The sequence below is a fragment of the Oreochromis niloticus genome, linkage group LG10, assembly GCF_001858045.2.
Source record: "Oreochromis niloticus isolate F11D_XX linkage group LG10, O_niloticus_UMD_NMBU, whole genome shotgun sequence".
NCBI lineage: Eukaryota > Metazoa > Chordata > Actinopteri > Cichliformes > Cichlidae > Oreochromis > Oreochromis niloticus.
The window spans coordinates 7,849,339-7,868,244 of NC_031975.2; the positions used below are offsets into that span (position 1 = coordinate 7,849,339).

The window sequence follows — 18,906 nt, forward strand, 5'->3', positions numbered from 1 at the left end:
AAGAAAGAAGAATTTTAACACTTTACTCTTAAATTACTCTGGCAAATGAAGAACAGGTGATTGTCAAAGTGACCCTCACTCCTCACCCATGAAAGCAATGCCATGCTTTTGAAGAAGCTCCGGGAGTTTGGGGTTTTCTGAGGCATGCCCCCATCCAGCCCACACTGCCTATAATAAATAAAACAATACAACACCAGATGACAAATAAACAAGCAAACAAAAAAAGGTAATTACAGTAGAAACTACTGAAAAATATTCTGGTGATACCTGAACTGGTATGCGTTTAGCAATGTCTAGAATGAGCTCAACATTGGCATAGTTGTTGTTATTAGTCCCCCCGGGTACAGGCACATAATGATCTGCCATCTTGATGTACTCTGTAACACACAAAAAAGATAGAAAAGAAAATAACTGTAATATGACAAAATATGAACAATTATTCTCAGTCCTGTCTACAATACCAAAAAAGCCAGTCAAATTAGCTATAACATAGTTAAAATGTAACCAAAATGTGTGAAATAACATTCCATATTGTCTGATGAATTATTTAAGGGCAAAAGCTCAGGATCATAAAGTCAATATACCGGTCTCAAAAATCTCAAAAAACATTTGCTGAAGTTGGTAGCACATACAATGAGTCTACTGTTTGGGGAAACCTAACTTTAGCTCACCTGCATTGGCCTTCAGGTCTTCTGGGGTCACCATGACGACAAAACGGATTGCCCTTTCATTGCGAAACATTTCATAGGCCCAGCGGCGGATGGAGCGCATGCATTTCACTGCTGCAATGCCATTGTTGGCAATGAGCACCTGGAAAAGCAGAGCATCAGTTCAGTCACCACTGTTAACATAAGTCTAATCACAATACAGCAGAAAAGTTATGGAATGCAAATACAGTGAATTATTTCACTGACATAATATCACAATTTGAATCTTTTCATGCTTTTTGTTATTATTGTAAAGTTTGTAAATTATATTGACATTATCATCCATATATGACAAAGTTTATTTTAATCACAGGCAGAATTTCTTACCTTTTCAATGACCCTGTTACCACCAAAGCGTGTGACAAATTCAGCAGGAGAAGCAACAGTGAAGTCCCTCTGGAGGTCAATACGCCTGCGATCTCGTCCTTGTTTCACCAGGTGCAGGCCTGACATGCTTGATCTGTTTGAATAAAAAACAAAGAATATAAATATAATGTCCCTTTGATTTTATGGCTTCTGGATAAGTTGGTGAAATGGTCAGAATGTCTAACCATTAATAAAAATCTATGACAACAGTAGGAAAACAACAACAAAAAACAAACAAACCTAGAAACGAAATAATGGAGGAAATTGTTAAAAAGAGTAGAACTTATTGTTCAAACACGTTTACATGTTGGGGCAAGTGCTTCCAACAGAAACTGCAGAGCTCTGTAAATCAAAGCTCCACCCAAAGAGGAAGAGTTGGGACAGTTGGGTACTATGGGGGGAGGAACGTGACAGGGTGTGACAGAGCCTGGGCCGTTTAGCTGGCTGGTTTCTATATGGCATGACACTGGACGGTTGCATCACTGTACAGATCTTGGCGTGGAACAACTCTATCCAGATGTGGAAGAGACTGTGTGTGGGTGGGGGGGGGTATAACCCCCGTTCATCCAGTATTTCCAGTTCTGACAACGGCAGTATCTCCCAGTATCTTTCGGTTTACCCTCATTCAAACTGATCAAATCAAAACCAGTCACAAAAGTAAACTTGCTGATTATGGTCAGCATGCAAGAAATAATAATTTTGTCCCAAGTGTTTTTGCAAACAATTATACTTAGAGGTCAAGTACACATAAAAAGACACATGCACTGTTTTTTCAAGACCTTTTAAACTTATATTTAAAAGGAAAACTTTTAAATGACAAAACACAGGAGATCAGGGAGTCCAGTAGAAAAAAAAACACGGGATTGGCAGAGAGGCTAAAAACTACTATCATGAATAGCTCCTTTCAAAAGCTGGTTTGGGAATTACTGTCTGTGAAAAAAAGAAAAAAAATTGGACCACTTTCCCAAAAAAACTTTCTGAAGTCGAGATTCCTGCTCTTCAGGACAACCTCACACAGTGAGGGCACAGAGACTTTTTGGTAGAGTGCAACTAGAGAAACTGCATTTTTCACATGTTGCTCAAAGGGTTACATAGCCAAGGAAAAGTACATAGTCTAAGCAGAGCATGCTCCGTGTCATTTTGGACGACAGATATTGGCTAGTTTCACAAACACAGCACAGAAAGTTGCAGGATCCCTATCCGTATCAATCATTTGCTATATATAGCTATTAGAAGGACATTTACAAATGATTGAATAAAATATATTTTTCTGTTGCATTACCATTTAGAAGCCGGACAGACAAGTTAGGATTAGAGTCTAACCTTAAATTGTGCATGGGACCGTCGATGTGGTCGAAGCCCATTTCATAGGTGCTGTCCGAACTCCCAGAAGATGGAGACAAGGAGCGAGTCTCCTTCTCATCTAGCTGCAAGTCCACCTTCCCTTGGTTTTCATCCTCTGAGTTCTCCTCTGACACAGATCCCACAATGAAGTGAGAGTGCAATTCCGCAACAGCTGGAATCTTCTTGGCAGCGCCGTCCTGTTGTGCCATGGTCGGGCGACAGGAGCAGGCTCCAAACACTGACAAGAAGCGGAGCAGTGGTTGCAGCAGTTATAAAGGAGCCACAGAGTACAGTGTGACACAGATTGCTTTGGCTGGAACACAAGGTTGTTTGTCATTATTGCAAAAGCGGGTTACATGAACTTAAGTTTCTTGATAGTGCAATTGATATTGCATCATTTTTGTCCACACTCTAGAAAAAAAATGCCACTTTATGATGTGCCAAACAGTTGCTTAGAATAAAATGTTAATAACAAAATATTAAACAATAACACCTGAATGTAATGAGTGCTATATTGTCACCAGCTATCATATAGACAGAACCAGTGAAGCATTATTTAGGCAGACAGCCATATGATGAAATTTGCTATTTGCCAGAGTTGCACTGTAATCATCAGTTGTCCTATGTACACTTTGCACCTGCTATTTAAAAGAGTGGACAAAAGAAAAACAATAAAGACAATTGCTTGATTAAAACTGCTGTTTTTCCTCAAAACCCTAGCATCGGCTACAGTAATACTGACCTTCGCTTTCTTCTCCCCCTTGTTAATTTACCATGAAAGCTCGAAACAATGTCAATTAACAACCACGTGCGGAAACCATAAGACGTTACTTAACTGCCATGTTGCTGTCACCCTACCTGTGCGGTTGCTGCAACTATTTAACAAAACCCACCTGTCAGAGCAAATGGAAAGAGTAGACTGTCGGGTAAGGCACACCTTACCTATCGATAAGCGCTTGCGGGACCAGAAAAACAAGCCGAACACCGCAAACAGGCACGCTGTAAAAGTGAGCCAGGGGAACATCACGAAATGATAGCTGTGTTTAGCTTGTTAAAACACTCATATTTCTGTTTTCCGGAATTAAAATTATTTAATGACATAACTTTAGCTCTGGAACCGCTTTCTAGAAAAAGAAAAAGGAAAAAGACAAGAACTAACATTGAGTCGACTAGTTAAGGTTACCTGTCCGTGAAAGCTAGCTTGATTACCCAGCAAGCCCAGATAAGCTGAGACGCAAGTGCTAATAACGCTAGCTTACCGGCAGGCGCTAATACAATTATAATTCCACTGTAACGGCACTAATACAATAGTACGGACTGTACTGTACTGGCTACCGTACTGTACTGTACTGCAGTGTGGGTGAAAACCTGCGTGCAGACGCGGAAATAAAAGATAAACACCTACAGGTAGACTAGCGACTCACCGGTGGAGATAAACCGACACGTAATCCTGAAAAAAAAGTTGGATTAAAAAGATCGATAAATTAATTGTATCTGCCAGACATCTCTCTTCCAAGTGATGATGAAAACATCACATCATGATGAGGTCACACATCCCCATCAGATGCTTTAACAGCAGAGAGTGGGGTGATGTGATGATGCGCAGCCAGGTTACTCCTGGGCATTGACCTCTGACAGCAGCTTCCGCTATAGAACTAGTTTAGATAGAAATGATAACGCACAAGACCCAAAACATTAGCGACTTCAGTATTCCTAGGTATTCAGGCTGTGTATCCATTCTTCCGCTTATAAGGGAATTACGTAGAAAACAGAATAGATGTTGTATGTTAGACGTTATATAAAACTTAGAAATTAATTATAAGTTATAATTATGTGTAAATAAAATAAAAAAGCAAAAGAAAACGGTGGAGTCAAAATAACCACAGCTGCTAATCCAGTTGAAATCAAACAAAAAGCTTTTTTAACATCCATCCAGGGTGCTCGATAGCATATTTACTGCTGTCTTATGACTAAAAATATATGAACAGTCAAAAAGAAAAAAGAAAATAAATCATGTTTTCTGTTTTTGTTTGGTTTTTGCTCTGTCCACTCAATATAATAATGTCTTAATAATTAAATATCAGTAAACGTTTAATCCTTACAGTCTATTTCAGCTAGATCTATGCTGATTCCGTTCGCAACGCTCCAATCAAATTGCAGTTAATCTATGTGGGCGTGTTTAGGATAGGGACACACCCGGAAGAGGTGGTGCTTGAGCATGTGCTGTCAATGAATGTACACAGCAGCAGTAGCAGAACTGGGCATTGAGTGTGCTGAATCAGTTAAAATGACTTGCTTCACCATCTTTATAATGTAAATTGTTTCAATACTGGTCTGTTTCCTTGACTTGTCTTGTATGTGATAATTTCTTTCAATAAAGGTTCGGAAAAAAGTGTGCTGAATCTCTGTTGAGGACACAGTTTCACGGTTGCAGGTCTTTGTTGTGCTGAGCGTGCTGAAGTATGCTGTGAGCCCACTAAGATCAGACGACATTTAACAAGTCTGTTGTACACTACTTTCACGACGGGTACTTTGAGGACTACGTGTGTAAACTGAGAATGTCAAACATTAAGAAAAAAAATGCGTCCAGTGTGCAGTATATTACAGATGCAGTATATTACAGATGTTTACTCATCAGTTCAGTGCAGGCAAGTAGAGTGTATAGACTGCAGACGATGCAGTCTATACATTTATTTCATATCCCGTTTCGCTCACGTTGGCTGTGTCGTTTGAAAGCTGACAATCTGGCCTGTCTCCATTCAAACTGGTTTCGGGACACGGGCAAAATCTCAAAACCTCACTTCTAATACCAGATGAGAACCAATCAGAATTGATCGTATTCAAAAAAAAGGAATTGAATTCAATGATTATTTGCGTGAAACTGTTTTACAAAGACAGTTCTTCAAAGTAATGTTCATACTTAATGTGATGAATTAAAAATTATTTTTTATTTTTTACCGTATTTGTTTGCGTGTAGGACAGATGGATAGCCACGTCAAAAACGCTTAAAATTTTGTCTATTCATGTGTAGACAGTAAAAGCTTGCTGACGTTTCTGATGATGTAGAAGTGTAAATGCTAATGCTAAGAGTCCGAAAACTAATCCATCCAAAAGACTGAAAGAATGAAATCAAATTAGAATATACCAGTGTTGAATTAGTCTACACCACCTTAACCCAATTGTTAAAATAAAACAGGATACGCGTGATAAACTATGAAAGTTTACCTTAGTGAAATAACCGGTTTACATCAAATAATTAAGAGGAAAATATATTATTATTGCACTTTTATTCCACTAGGTGGCTTCAGAGGCCTTGATTTGCAGCCACCACTCACAGACCAAAGTGGTTGTGAATTTATGGGATTTCAGCGGAAGTAACTTTTACCTTTCTATTTCTCAACTTTAACATAAAGATACATGCCAAAAGCGTAATTTACATTAACAAAAGCTTTTAAATGGGTTCCATGTTAAGTGAATGATTGCTGTTTTAAGGCCAACTCATCTATTTAAGCCATCTGTATTAACATTTTTATTTTAGCTCATAGTGATGATAAGGATTGATTTAAAAATCCAATCACCTGTATTGCCTTCTCTTGGCAAGGTGATGTTGAAAACCTGAAGTATTTGTAAGTTCTTTTAGCTCATTAGCACACTGTGAAGTGTGAAATAGCTGCTTCCCTCCCAGTGTCCATTTACTTTGGTCCTTTTCAGAGTAGGTCAGCACAGGCCTCCAGAAACTTGATATCTCAGTGGACTGTTGTATATTTTAACATAGCCAAATAATTCTTTCAAGTATTAGTAGAATTAATTAATGTAATACTAAACATGCAAGTGACAGGACTAAATATTGACACTATCACAATCACTTTCTTTTTTCTTTCTGTGCTTTAATAACTTAGGTTTGCAGAAAAAAGAAGCTCCAAACATTCACTAGCACACAAATGTATTAAGAAGACTTAAGTATTGCATTTTTTTTAAAGTCTCAAGACAACTAGTGACAGCATTTATTTTGCCAGTGTGCCACAGCAAACCTCAGAGTAAAAACAGTGTGAATCATCTTGTTTGAATACACAGTCTACATTTGTTTATATAGGTGTGTCCTACACGGATATGACCTTTTTTACACTGTCCCAGTGTGATTTAGTGTCTTCAAATTTGTGGTTCAACTTTGTGTGAATGACTGTCACTTTACAAATAGTGTCACTGTCCAGCTAATCTTTGTTCCCATTATTGAGCTAACAGGTGACATAGACCTTTATCCATTATAAATTTGCAGATGTTTTATGACTATTGTAATGATGTATGCAGACAGATGTAAAATATGCAGGCAGTAAAATGAGGGCCCGCAGTTAAAGCTCCAATTTAAAATCTGCCTCGTCTCTTGTCTTGCCAGTGTTTGTTCCTGGAAGGTTGTGGGGGTTGAATGGGGAGAGCAAGAGTGCCAAGATGTGTTGCCCCAAGAATTTGTTTAGAATTAAAACCGTAAGCTCAAGAGCTCCCCTATTCTTCTAATGCATTTTGCTGTGACTTAAAATAGAAGATAAAAAAATGTCTATAAGGTCCAATAGAGAGAAAAAAATAAGGAAAGAAAATCCCCTCTTAAATCAATATTAAATATCCTTGCATTTAAGAACAGTGATATGAGACACCACATCCTGTCACGTTTGTTGTTGTTGTTTTGTTTACGAAATGTAGGGTTGCAATGCACAACAACTCACCAAAAGATGACCCCCCACCCCCCACCACCACCACCAAAAAAAAACAACAAAACAAATTAAGCAAAATTAACATTAGATGAATCACTCAATCATCACAGATTAGAACAACATCTTTATGTAAACTGTGAAAACACACACACACACAATATACTTGCAGAATTCCATACAAAACATAACATCTCCTGGAGATTTCTTAAGTGCTGGTTTAAAAGAAGATAAACAAAAGTCCTGAGTTTTTTCAAGCTCACTGCACATTTTTGGTATATCAGAATGTGAAAGTGTGAAACATGTCAAATAGTCACTGTAACTAACACTTTTCTCATTTATTATTGGCATATTTAATTGTTAAAATATAAAACATTCTGGAAAAAAAAGGCTTCATTTAGTCACTTTCTTGTGAAAAGAATGCAAGAGAAAAACTATTTACACATTTACGTAGAATAAAGTGGTAAAAAATGTGTTTTTATTTATGCACATTACATCATATCATCCTCTAAAGAATTCCACTCCGGGCACTGACTTTTGCATAGCAACTTTTTCTGGGAATTCCACTGAGTAGCTTTTAGTAGAATCAAATTTGTTTATTTGTTGTTGTAGGACTGTCAGTAAGTAGTGACTTGGTGTTTTTGCAAACCAGAAGACATAACCTAAATTCTGTTAAAGAATTATAACGGCTTTATTATAACTATATTTATTTTAATTAATAAATTAAACATGCATATCCAAGGCTAGTATAATATGCTGGGTGTCTTTGGACCGCCAAGTCTGTCTTTATTAAGTTTATGATAATATGATCAATTTAAAAATAAGCCAAAATATAGACTTTCTGCCAAAACATTGTCACATGATTGTCATACGTGACTTCACAAACATGTCCGTGTCTCATCACAGTTTCCACTATGTTTGATTAAAACTCCTAAAACTTGTAGGACAGTCTATTATGGAGGATTCGGTTTATTAGGTCTTATGAATAGATAGCTGTTATTGTCAAACACCACAGTTGACTCTCTGCTCCCAGATTTAAACAGCTCAGATTGTAAATATGATCTACCAGGCAGTCTGGACGTTAGAAGATTATGGCTTGAGGTCATTGATGTGGGAATCTGATAAGGGCTGAATCGCACCCATGGTCGAGAGTTGCTGTAACGTCGGTTTCTGGAGTGCGATGAGGTTGCAGTGCAGAACGGAAGAGCTGGTGTGACTGAACCTGGTGCTGCCATGTAGCGGTATGGATATGAGAAAAGTCCTCCATAGGGTGATGGTGAAATCCCCTGCATTAAAAAGTAGAGTTGTTAAGATTTGTAGTATAGATCTTATCATCTTTCTTAATATAAACAGCTCTGTAAAATTAAGCATTACTAACTGAAAACATCAATTTCATGTAGATGTGATTTGCTTTGGCTTTGACTCATGTTATGGAGGAAATTCAAAGCATTAGCAAAGGAAGTCAGTAAGGGTAATCAATGCAGTCCCATTAAGCAACAAGAGGATTCACACCTATGCTTTACTTTACACTGACAATGACACGCTATAAAGACCTCTAAGCCATTCATAAAGGATTCACACAAGCTTATAATGAAGCACCACTACTCATGTTAAACATTCCAGCTATTGTTTTACTTTATTCAGTAGTTGTTTAATGAAAAACTAGACTTTCATTGTTTTCATATTGTATGTATTCATTTAATCCTTTTGGTTCAACACATAACACACCAAGTAGTGATCAAAGATTTTTCTGTTTTTTAGTGGAAAATCAGTTTACCATGAACCTTTGTTCCTGAGCTATAAAGATTATAACATGAAGGCTTGTAGGATTGCACCAACAGTATGACAAAACATAAAGTAAGATTTAAAAGTCTGTTCTTCAAATTACAAACAGAGCTTGCTATGAAACATATTGGCACGAAACATTTGGCTTATTTCAGCTTTACTCGCTGAGAGTTTCTTTCACTGTGAAAATTCTGCAGCTGCCCAATGTGAAGTCCTTTGTTAGTGCTCAAAGACTTTAAAGATGCTACTGAAGTTCAGTAACTGTTACTGCTGTATACGGCACTTATAATGCCTCTTAAATGAATGGATGAAAATATGTTCAATAGCTTAATATAGTGAACCTGAGGAAGCGTACCTGAGATGCCAGCATTTGCTGTGACAGTTGACGTTTGAACGGAGCTGAAGAGGTGATGTGTTCAGAAAAAAGGCTTCCATTTCTTAATCCATTTATACCAGATGAAGTGGGAAACATATTCTCCATACCCATATTGGAAAAAACCTCTGGCTTCATTGATACCTGTCCAGACTGAAATGACAAAGGTGTCCCAAGCCTACTAGAGAATTGGCTGTGTGCACTTGAGAAATCCAAAGTGGTTTGCTGACCAGCACTGAAGGATGATGCACTCCATGACTGTAACATCATAGGCACGACCCCATCTTTGATTTCACTCATATGCTCTTCTGACCCCATACCTATAGAATATCTATCACGTGAAGCGCTGCTTGATGTTCTTGCTTTTGTTGCATCCTGATTGTTCTTTCTGAGATCGCACTTGTTCCACAGTATCTCTTCACTTCTCAGACTTAAAGCCAATGTCTGTTCGTTCCTGGAGCAGCTGCCTTCAGCATTGCAGTCATCTAGTGGATCAACGTCTGAATCACTGACAACATTGGTCTCATCTGTGAGGAAAAAACAAACAGTTCTGAAAGAGAACAAACATTTTGAACCATGAAGAAAACACTGTCAGACACTGTGTCATGGAATACTTTGCAGTCAAACTGAATGGGCCATCATATTATTAACGCATGTGCTTTTGAAACACAGTTTAAAATGCTTTGTTAATTTTGCATCAAATTTTTTTTTTTTTTTTTTTAAGTAAAAACAAAAGCAGATGCCAAAACTACAAACAGCAATTATTGGCTTAAGAATATGTCATGTTTACTTTAAAAGGAAACACATATACTAAAAAACAAAAGAAAAATATATGCAAGCTGTTTCGGTGTAGTGACTATGCAGTAGATTTTAAGTTAGGTCAACAGTGGCTGCCTAATAACATAATGAACTCTAAATGAACCCACCTTGACAAGTTGATGTGGACATCAGAGGGCTGCTCATTAGTTGTGGGGAATAAAAAGGCTCACTGGTACTGGGCTGCTCATAGGAATCATCAGAATCAGCAAAGTCCTGGTCTGCTTTGCTTTGGTTTCCATTCAGTGAAGAAATGTTTAACTGTTTATTTCTGGGGATCACAAATCAAGATTGCATGAGACCATGCACATATGGCCGAAAGATGTATTCTGCTTTCAAAACGTATACCTCTTTTCGCGTCTCCCATTTCCTGTATCTCTGAACCCTTTGGCAAAGGGATTGTTGTCAATTTTTAGTTGTGTAATCTTGATGGAAAAGAAGGAAAGATCTGCAGATTAATCAATCCAAAGTTCATTGTGCAGTGACAAATAGACACAACATTGTTACACACTGTATTATCCATAGAGACATTTGTCATTTGTGTATGAGGAGCTGAAAGATGATGTTACCTTTTCATTTTGATAAGCAGTGACAGCGATGAACTCTGTCTCTGGGAAAACATAAGTCCGGAAGGTGCTATATGGAAGCTTCATTATGTCATTCGCCTTCACAATATGAAATCTGGGTTGGTACTTGTGCATGGAATTCAAAATTGTCTGCAAATTAGAAAAAATAGAGTTGGAATTACTGGTATTTGGGTAATTAATTACTACAACTACAACCATAATAAAAGCTTTAAAGCAGTGCACCCACTCACCCAGCATAACCATGAGTAATGAGCAACAAAAGCAACTTTTCAGTGAGTGTTACTTACAAACCCATGTTTGTCAGACATGTTATTGGTGAGCTTGAGTTTATGAAAGGCAACAGGCTTGCTCATCCACTGCTCTCCTTTAGACGGACTGTCCGGGTGGATGTACATGCGCTTTGGCATCTCCGGGTCAGCTTTTCCAGCCACCATCCAGCGGGAGTTGTGAAACTTGTAGCGACAGTCGTCGACAGCGACAATGTCCATCAGCAAGATGTACTTGGCTGTTTCATTCAGCCCTTCTACTTGCACTTTGAAAGGGGGAAACATCCTCCTGATAGTTAATGAAGAAAAAAGAAATTGTTGTATATCTAATAATTAACAGTGTCATTTTTGTTTTTTCCTCTCTTTTTTCTCATAGAGCTTCTATTTGTCTATGGAGGTTTTTTAAACTTCCGATCATAAGCAAAACTAGATTATTCGCTGTTTCTTTCCCATTAAAGCGTGAACATAGCCTGTAAAAGCGCACATAAATGCTATTTACAATAAAGCTACATTTTAAACGACAAAGACACTACACAAAATTCTCAGTAGGCTACTTGACTGCGCATTGCACTTGCCTTCCTGATTTTGTGATAACCATCTCAGTTCCTATTTTGTGAAATTCACTCCACAAGTTCTTTGATTCCAGCGTAACTTTCGGGTCCTCGTCCAACCATTCTTCTGGCTCAAGTCTCTTCAAGGAACGTTGCTGAACGGCCTCATTTTGGCACCCCAGACCTGCGTGCAGCCCCGCGTCAGAGGGTGTCTGCTCTGACAGAGACTTGGAGAAGGACGAGACGTCCGGAAAAGTCGGCGCGGCGGGAAAAGAAGGCTGTGCGCTGGTAAGGAAGGCTGATAAGGACAAGGCACCGGGTCCGCGAATTTGGAAAGGATAATAAGCCATGGGAGCAACGGCGCAAACTGCATTTCTCAGCACAGCATCCGATAAGAAAAGTCCCAGCCAGCCCGCGCAGGTTGCAGGCGCATGGCGTACATCCAAACAGCAACTCCGATTTTAAAAGTTTATGAATTGTGTGGCATGATTGGTCTTACGAGGGAATGCAAAATTCCCCACTCTTAAAATACTGAGACAGGGGTAAGAATCCGCTTGTAAATCGCAAACGGGGAGAGAGCAGCTGTGCACGCTGTGACTGCACAAGCTTGTTGAAAACAACTGGCACCGAGGATGAGAACAGAGGGAGGGAAAGAGACTGTGTTTGCGCTGTCACACGTCTGTTTTCCCTTGCACATCGTACACTAACGAGCCAAATATTTTCGACAGGGCTTCGTTAAGCGTAGCTTACCAATTACCAAACACGTATAATGATAATAATAATAACAATAACAACAATAATAACAATGATAATAATAATAATAATAATAATGTAAAAATGTTCAAATAATCTATGATATGTCAAAAAAAATTGAAAATTACAAACCAGTGTGTGTTACTGATAACAGAAATCAAATGAATACATCATTTACGCAGTTCAGGATGTCTGAAGTCACTTTACCTTCTTGAATAAACTAGTTACGAGACAGGAAAGCTCGAAAGTGGAAGTGATTCATCCAATGATGGATGACACACATAGTAAATGGCAATAACTTGAAATCTTAACCATAAAAGAGTTTGAAAGAGGCAGAAAGTTTTGCCAGAGCCCCACCAGAGACGAACGTGAATGAAACATTCTTTTAGCAAGAGCTTTTTAGCATATGGCATATAAACAAACAATTTTGCGTCTTGAGTCAAACTGAAATTTGGAAACAATCCCCCCTCTCTCCACACACCCACACACACACACACACACACACACACACACACACACACACACACACACACACACACACACACAAAGAGAGAAACAGATTCCAAACGTGATTGTTCAAAAGTTGTAGAATAAAGCCCTCAGCTTTAAATCTTAAAACACAGGTTAAAGTACTGGTGTGTTTTACTTTATTGAATTTATTGAATCAGCAGTCTAGTCCCACCTACAAGCCAGTGGACACTATTTCAGTGATGAGGATGTACACATCCTGGACAGGGAGGAATGCTTTGAGCGGGGATTCAAGGAGGTCATTTAAATGAAAAGGGAAAGACCATCTCTAAATCAAGGAGGGGGCCTAAGGGTACATCTTTCTCCACTGACCATTGATCAGTGATCAATGGTCTTTGATCAGTGGTTGTTGATCAATGGTCATGACAATTTCCATATTATAGAGGAAAGAAGATATTTGCTTTCAGTTAAAATTATTTCAAAGGGGTACAAAACCACAGAGGCATGTTCATCTTAAAGAGGTTCACTCTTCAAGACACACAGCACCAACTCTGTCCAGTAAGCTAGGTCTTCCCTAATCTTGTGGTTTAGCAGCATGAAATTAGCTTTGTGCAGGTCAAAGAAGGAGAGGATAATTTGTATACCTGGGGAAGTAAAAAGTTACAGGGACTCAGCTAAAAGGATCAGAGCAGGTTGAAGTCCGGGATACATTAGGTCGAGGGCGTTGCCTCAGACTTAGAGTAATTAATCTCGTAAACTGGAAATTCACCAAAGGATGTAACCAACTGTCCCAATAATAGAATCCTCAAGGTGGCTTAAATAAAGCAGAACATTTTCCATAGAGATGCTATGTATCACTGAAGCTACCTCTATGCAATCACAAACAAGTAAATTGTAATGTTTTAGGGTGCACAGTGGGCCTGGAGCCATGAGCCACCATGTTTCAGGACACTTCAGGCCAGCTGTGATGAGTGGAGTAAGACGGAGAGATGCAAGGCCTTTCAGTCCTGTCAAATGACTTCTTGGTGTCGAAAGAGATTCTTGGATTGTACCTAAATCTGTTTTTTCTTTTAATTTGCAGAAAAGTGTACAGAAAAGAATAGAACAGAAAAGAATAATGATAATGAGACAATAATGATAAAATCATCAAACTGTTCTGTAAGATACAGGTTTGTGCTGGATTTCTCAGCAATTAAAAAACAAAGGCCACCACAGAGGATTTGAAAATCCACTCTGAGAAGAGGAAAAACTAAGTGTTGACAGTGTCTTTTAGTTGAATACAGCATTTTCTGAGATCCATCCATTCAGAATACACAACGGATATGAGGCCAGTCTGTCGTAGGTCTAAAACAGAGAGAAAAACAACCATTCACACTCACATTCACACCTATGGGCAATTTAGAATCGGCAATTAATGTAGCTCTACAAACTGCTTGTCTTTGGACTGTGGGTGGAAGGCAGAGTACCCAGAGAGAAACTATGCAAAGTAGCGAAGAGAACATGCAAACTCCACAAGAAACAGCAGATGGTGTATTCAAATCCAGGACCTTTTTGTTGTGTGGCTTAATTTTGGTTACTAGAAACTTGATGCAGTTTTCAACTATCTCCTAGTTTGGGAGCCTTAAGTATTGTTAAGCCCAGAAAAACTGATGATTCCTCTTTTTATGTGGGATGAAGGCTCTTCTCAAAATCTACTGTCATACCAAAATCTATCTTAATCAGGCTGAAAATACAAATCAAGTCCCACTGGTTATTGATATGGTTTATATAACATAGGATTTGTGTGACGTATAATGTGAATGACTTGTGAATATACCCACTTACTTCTGACACAGACACTTTGTAAACCTAATGCCGCAGTAATTAATTTTAGGTTGCATTAACCCATTTACAGGGGTGCTTCAAGCACAGACTTTGAGCATCTCAGATTCCAACTTAATCCAATGATGTTAAACTAGAGACACAAACAGCTATAAAGAGAGGCCAAGTTATTGTTTTTGCTGTAGGGGCTATAAATGTTTTTAGCCCAAATTTAATCAAAGCCTAACAGACGTATGCTAACAGACAACTATTTTAGTCTCACGAACTTCTACATCAAAGTGGCAGTAGCTGCGAAATTTCTAATGGGCACTATAAAAAAAGCTTGTTCATTCAGTAGAATTAAGAATTAATTTTACTTTCTACACAAATTAAATGAGTGGCATGGCAGGAAGACTTCTTATGTTAGAATTCCTAGCAGAATTGACTCCCTGTTGAGGCACTGTCACACCATTATGTTTATTTAGACTTGATTAGGAGTAAGATCTGCTTTCCTACAAATTCATTTAGGGGGCTTTCAGAGAGACTTTCAGCCTAACTAGCAGATTACTACAACAGTGGACTATTTTTAATCTTGAGAACTTTGGTTATACGCATTTATTATTTGGCTTTCTCACTTTGGTGTTACATCAAAGACATCACTAGTTTTATATTAGACTAAACTGTCAACTCTGTTTTAGGCTGGCATTGTATTGCCTTTAAAACCTTCTACACTGTTGCATCAGTGTCCATGCAACTATTATGTGTTAAGGTTAAGCATGGTCCTCCCTTTACTGATGGGTAAAAATGCTTTGGGTGTGTCAAAAACAAACAAGCACTGGCCACTTTAAATAACCCTTATCCGGCTGCACAGCTTGAAAGCAGCGTAAATCTAACACACAGCAGTGATTGGCTCATTGATGGCCTTTCTGTGGCACTGAACTAACTGGTTTTTAATTGAGAAACCACCATTTTACTGTCACAACTCTGAAAATTGGAGTGCAATGCATTTCCAGAGTGAAACAAACTAGACTTGAATTTTCCTCTTAGATAAAAATATAAGTTATGACAATGATGCTTCAGGGTTGTATAGTCAAAAACAGGTCATATTTGAGCAGAGACATAAGTTACAAAGGGCTGGTCCTTTTTTGGATTCTGGAGCTTTCGTATTGCTTCGCTGTATTAACTTGGCTGTTAAATCATTAACCCCTCATCTCGTCAAGCCTGCCACTCTTGTGCATTTTCTGGGATCCGTAAGTGTCACAAATCCCATAAGAGGAAGACAGCAGAAGGCTAGAGCGGTGTTTTAACTTGTCTCTGTTCTGCTTCAGGTTGTTCAAACCTTATCTTCCAGTTCTTTTAGCACTCTTAGTGTGATCTGTGTAAAATATTTTAAACTGTTTCTCCATGTGTGTGTTTTTTAAATTTGATTAGTTTTGTAGTTGCGTTGTTTTGTCTCTAAAGCAGGGAACTTTCATAGCTACATAAGCTTCCCTATGTGCTTATGACAGAGGTAGATGGAACCTGACAGGACAAGAGGTCGCAACAGTACTCAATATTACATGACACTCAGTGATGCTGTGTGGTACCCAAGTACATAGAATAGCTACAGTGTTGCAGCCTCTGATTGTTCTGTACATTTGGCAATACTAATGCATTTCATTGCTGTATATTTAGACGTTATTAGTGACTTACAGCGCCTGCGTTGACTTACAGAATTTTTAAAAATATAACAATTTGACAGAGGAAGTATTAGCTAAAAAAAAACTTCAGACGTGCAAAAACTCCCAGCGAAGAGGTTCAAACCCTTATCGTGACCAGATATGTATTTTTGGTCAGTTTTGTGATCATCATTTAAATATCCACAATTAGGTAGCTCTTAAAGAAGTCCAGACACTTTTCTTTCCAAGCTCCTTAGACTAACTCTATGGTCTACTTTCCAGGATAATAAATGCTGGTTTATAGTATACTAGTATACTGTATATACGTTACAGCATAAGTGAAAGTGGGAACTGGTGGGTTGGGAACCCTACAATCATGTGTAGGACTGGATAGTCACATGAAATAACTCACTTAGAAACAGCATCGGTGTTTTTACTAATAATGTATTACACAAAATCCTCACTTTTGTAAGTATTGTGTTAAATTATTTATTTACTCCCTGTAGAAAGTAATTTTTTACGTTATTTTTGAGGTAATTGCAACACGCCTGAGATGCACCGTCATATATTGTCAATTAACAATTCAACCTAAGGAAAGTCAAATATATTAACACAAACCCCTAATGGAAACACACAAGAGTTAAACACAAAAAAGCTTGACAGTAAAGTTGGTGTAATTCAGTCCAAAGCGCACTTCACAGTAAAATGTACAGATTCTACTGTGGAAACAGGTAGAAGCAGAATGGAGGCTAATGCTACAAGACTGCCTCGTAATCACGGCTTTTGTGACCTTTTGAACGGTCACAAAAGCCGTGTGATGCCTGCTTGTGATGCCTGCTTAGCTAGGCAGACAACATCTGCATATATGAACCCATGATAGACTCTGTGTGAGTTACAGGTGTGTTAAGAGTGTAAGAGAGCGTCAGATGACACTGATTTCAACAGGTAATATCTCTATGGCATCACCTCAAAGCAGTGCGTATAAAAAAGAAACTAGTTAAACAGCATATCAAATGTAATTACTTATTAATAGATGGTGTCAGACTTGCATTCAGGGTTGTCTCAGTCCTCGTCAACCCCTGATCTACAGAATATTTACCTCTGACAGAAATAGGAATATGTCAAATAGCTAAATGAAATGAGCAAAGGGTTGACTATATGCAGTTACACTGAATGTAAACACCAGCTCTATAGTTCTATTTATGTCATTAGTTTTATTTATTTCTGTTTTAAGTTGGAGGTCCAAGTAATATTTGATTATTCTTAAGCCTTTGATAAATATTTTTGGATCAGCATTCTGCTACCAAACAGGAGGAAAAGATTAGGGTCGTGAGGAATTCGTAGGGGTCTTTTTTCTACCTTTGTGAGGGATTTTCTGTCAGACCCCTATTATTGCGCACAGGACTCAGAAAACTGATCTGTAACTCTCATCCGATCACCAAAATCTTTAAGATACATGGACTACTGACTGGACTTCCTGAGATTAACTTAATATAAGAAGCAAATATAATAGGAAAATGATTTCTCATCAAAGAAATATTTGTCTGATTTTCATCAAATTGTTTAGTTTAGTTATAATTTGCATTAAAAAAAAATAAAAATCCATACTTTTAATTCAACTTGCAGCTTTTATTCTGAGTAGAACCCATATTACTACTTTACTTTACTTTACTTTACTTTACTTTACTTTACTTTACTTTAAGGTTTATTTACTTTCTTTTGATTCTCGTATTACATAATTTTCAGTAATGTCAACAAAATATTTGGTGTATTTATCTGATGCAATGAACTGAATCACATTATATCTCTAAGAGTGAATTCAAATACTCTTTGAGGAAGTTCGTTTCTGCCACTCGTATCTGCAGTCTTTCTTTTAGTCACCACCCACAGCTTGTGCCCGTAGGTGAGGGTAGGAATGTAGTAAATTGACCTGTAAAATGACATGACTTCATCTTCAAGCCCAGTTTTCTTTACAACAGACTGATATAGCATCCACAACAGATGCTGCACCAATCTGTCAATCTCCCACTCCACTCTGCCCTCAATTATGAACAAGATCCCAAGATACTTGAACTTCTCCAATTGGGGCAGCGGCTCATCCCTGAACTGTAGTGGACACTCCACCCTTTTCTGCATAAAAACCAAGCCCTCAGACTTGTCCTTGATTTATACTATAACGGTTGTGTCTGTTTGTGGAAGTATTTGCCTGGAAGAGGGCTTTCCACTACTGCAAACATGCTCCTGCTTAGTTCTCCAAAACATGTGGCTTGAAGTGGATGAGTAGGTGGGTAGGAAGAGGGAACAGAGTGACAGTGGATTTCTCCAGAAATGGGAGAAGCATAAAAAAATGATCAAGGACCACAAAATGGGTTATGAAGAATGACGATAGTGGTTGCAGTGGACACTTGTTTTTTTAATACTCAGTTTCATTCTTTATAACTTCATTATTGAGTTATACATAAAACAGAAATATACGAGCTTTATCATGAAAACACAGTAGACTGAAGAATTGCTAAGCATCATTAGGGAAACAGACATAGACATTAGATGGTACTGAAAAACTTCAGAGTCTCCTACTATCCATACACACAAGTTTGAAGGTTCTTCTTGGAATGGTGATGTTTCTTTCTGGACCATTGATTATATTTAATCTGGAGTTTACATGGCAAAAATACTCTGCACTCTACCAAGTTTACCATGGCAATTTATCATAGCAAAAAGTGAAATGA

The 18,906-nt window shown here is 38.1% G+C and overlaps 2 protein-coding genes across 15 annotated transcripts in view; both read right to left on the reverse strand.

Annotated features, from left to right (window-relative positions):
• The window catches only part of acaca (acetyl-CoA carboxylase alpha), a 31,592-nt gene extending 27,563 nt beyond the window's left edge, over positions 1 to 4,029 (reverse strand). For 13 of the 14 annotated variants that reach the window (XM_025910668.1, XM_025910667.1, XM_025910664.1 and 10 more), the window contains exons 1-6: positions 3,360 to 3,738; positions 2,397 to 2,655; positions 1,035 to 1,167; positions 672 to 810; positions 268 to 377; positions 87 to 168 (exon numbers count right to left, since the gene is read on the reverse strand). In XM_025910668.1, the coding sequence (XP_025766453.1) occupies positions 87 to 168; positions 268 to 377; positions 672 to 810; positions 1,035 to 1,167; positions 2,397 to 2,655; positions 3,360 to 3,441 (805 nt within the window). In that variant the 5' untranslated portion in view covers positions 3,442 to 3,738. Of the gene's footprint in view, positions 1 to 86; positions 169 to 267; positions 378 to 671; positions 811 to 1,034; positions 1,168 to 2,396; positions 2,656 to 3,359; positions 3,739 to 3,841 lie in introns of those variants that run through there. The other variant, XM_025910662.1, reaches the window with a different exon arrangement.
• Positions 4,030 to 7,234: 3,205 nt separating this feature from the next.
• Positions 7,235 to 12,104, reverse strand: LOC100702555 (T-box transcription factor TBX3). Its single transcript, XM_005471922.3, has 7 exons — positions 11,523 to 12,104; positions 10,969 to 11,236; positions 10,664 to 10,810; positions 10,443 to 10,519; positions 10,205 to 10,365; positions 9,261 to 9,805; positions 7,235 to 8,406 (listed from the first exon to the last, which is right to left on the reverse strand). The coding sequence occupies exons 1-7, from the start codon at positions 11,846 to 11,848 to the stop codon at positions 8,074 to 8,076; spliced, it is 1,857 nt and encodes a 618-aa protein (XP_005471979.1). The 5' UTR covers positions 11,849 to 12,104; the 3' UTR covers positions 7,235 to 8,073.
• Between the last annotated feature and the right edge of the window lie 6,802 nt (positions 12,105 to 18,906).

Excerpts from the sequence above, each read along its gene's own strand:
- LOC100702555 (XM_005471922.3), bottom strand. The coding sequence starts at position 11,848 with ATGGCTTATTATCCTTTCCAAATTCGCGGACCCGGTGCCTTGTCCTTA. Across the intron at positions 11,237-11,522 it reads GTTATCACAAAATCAGGAAG|GAGGATGTTTCCCCCTTTCA; the intron begins GCAAGTGCAATG and ends ATTAACTATCAG. Across the intron at positions 10,520-10,663 it reads CTGCTTATCAAAATGAAAAG|ATTACACAACTAAAAATTGA; the intron begins GTAACATCATCT and ends TTTTCCATCAAG.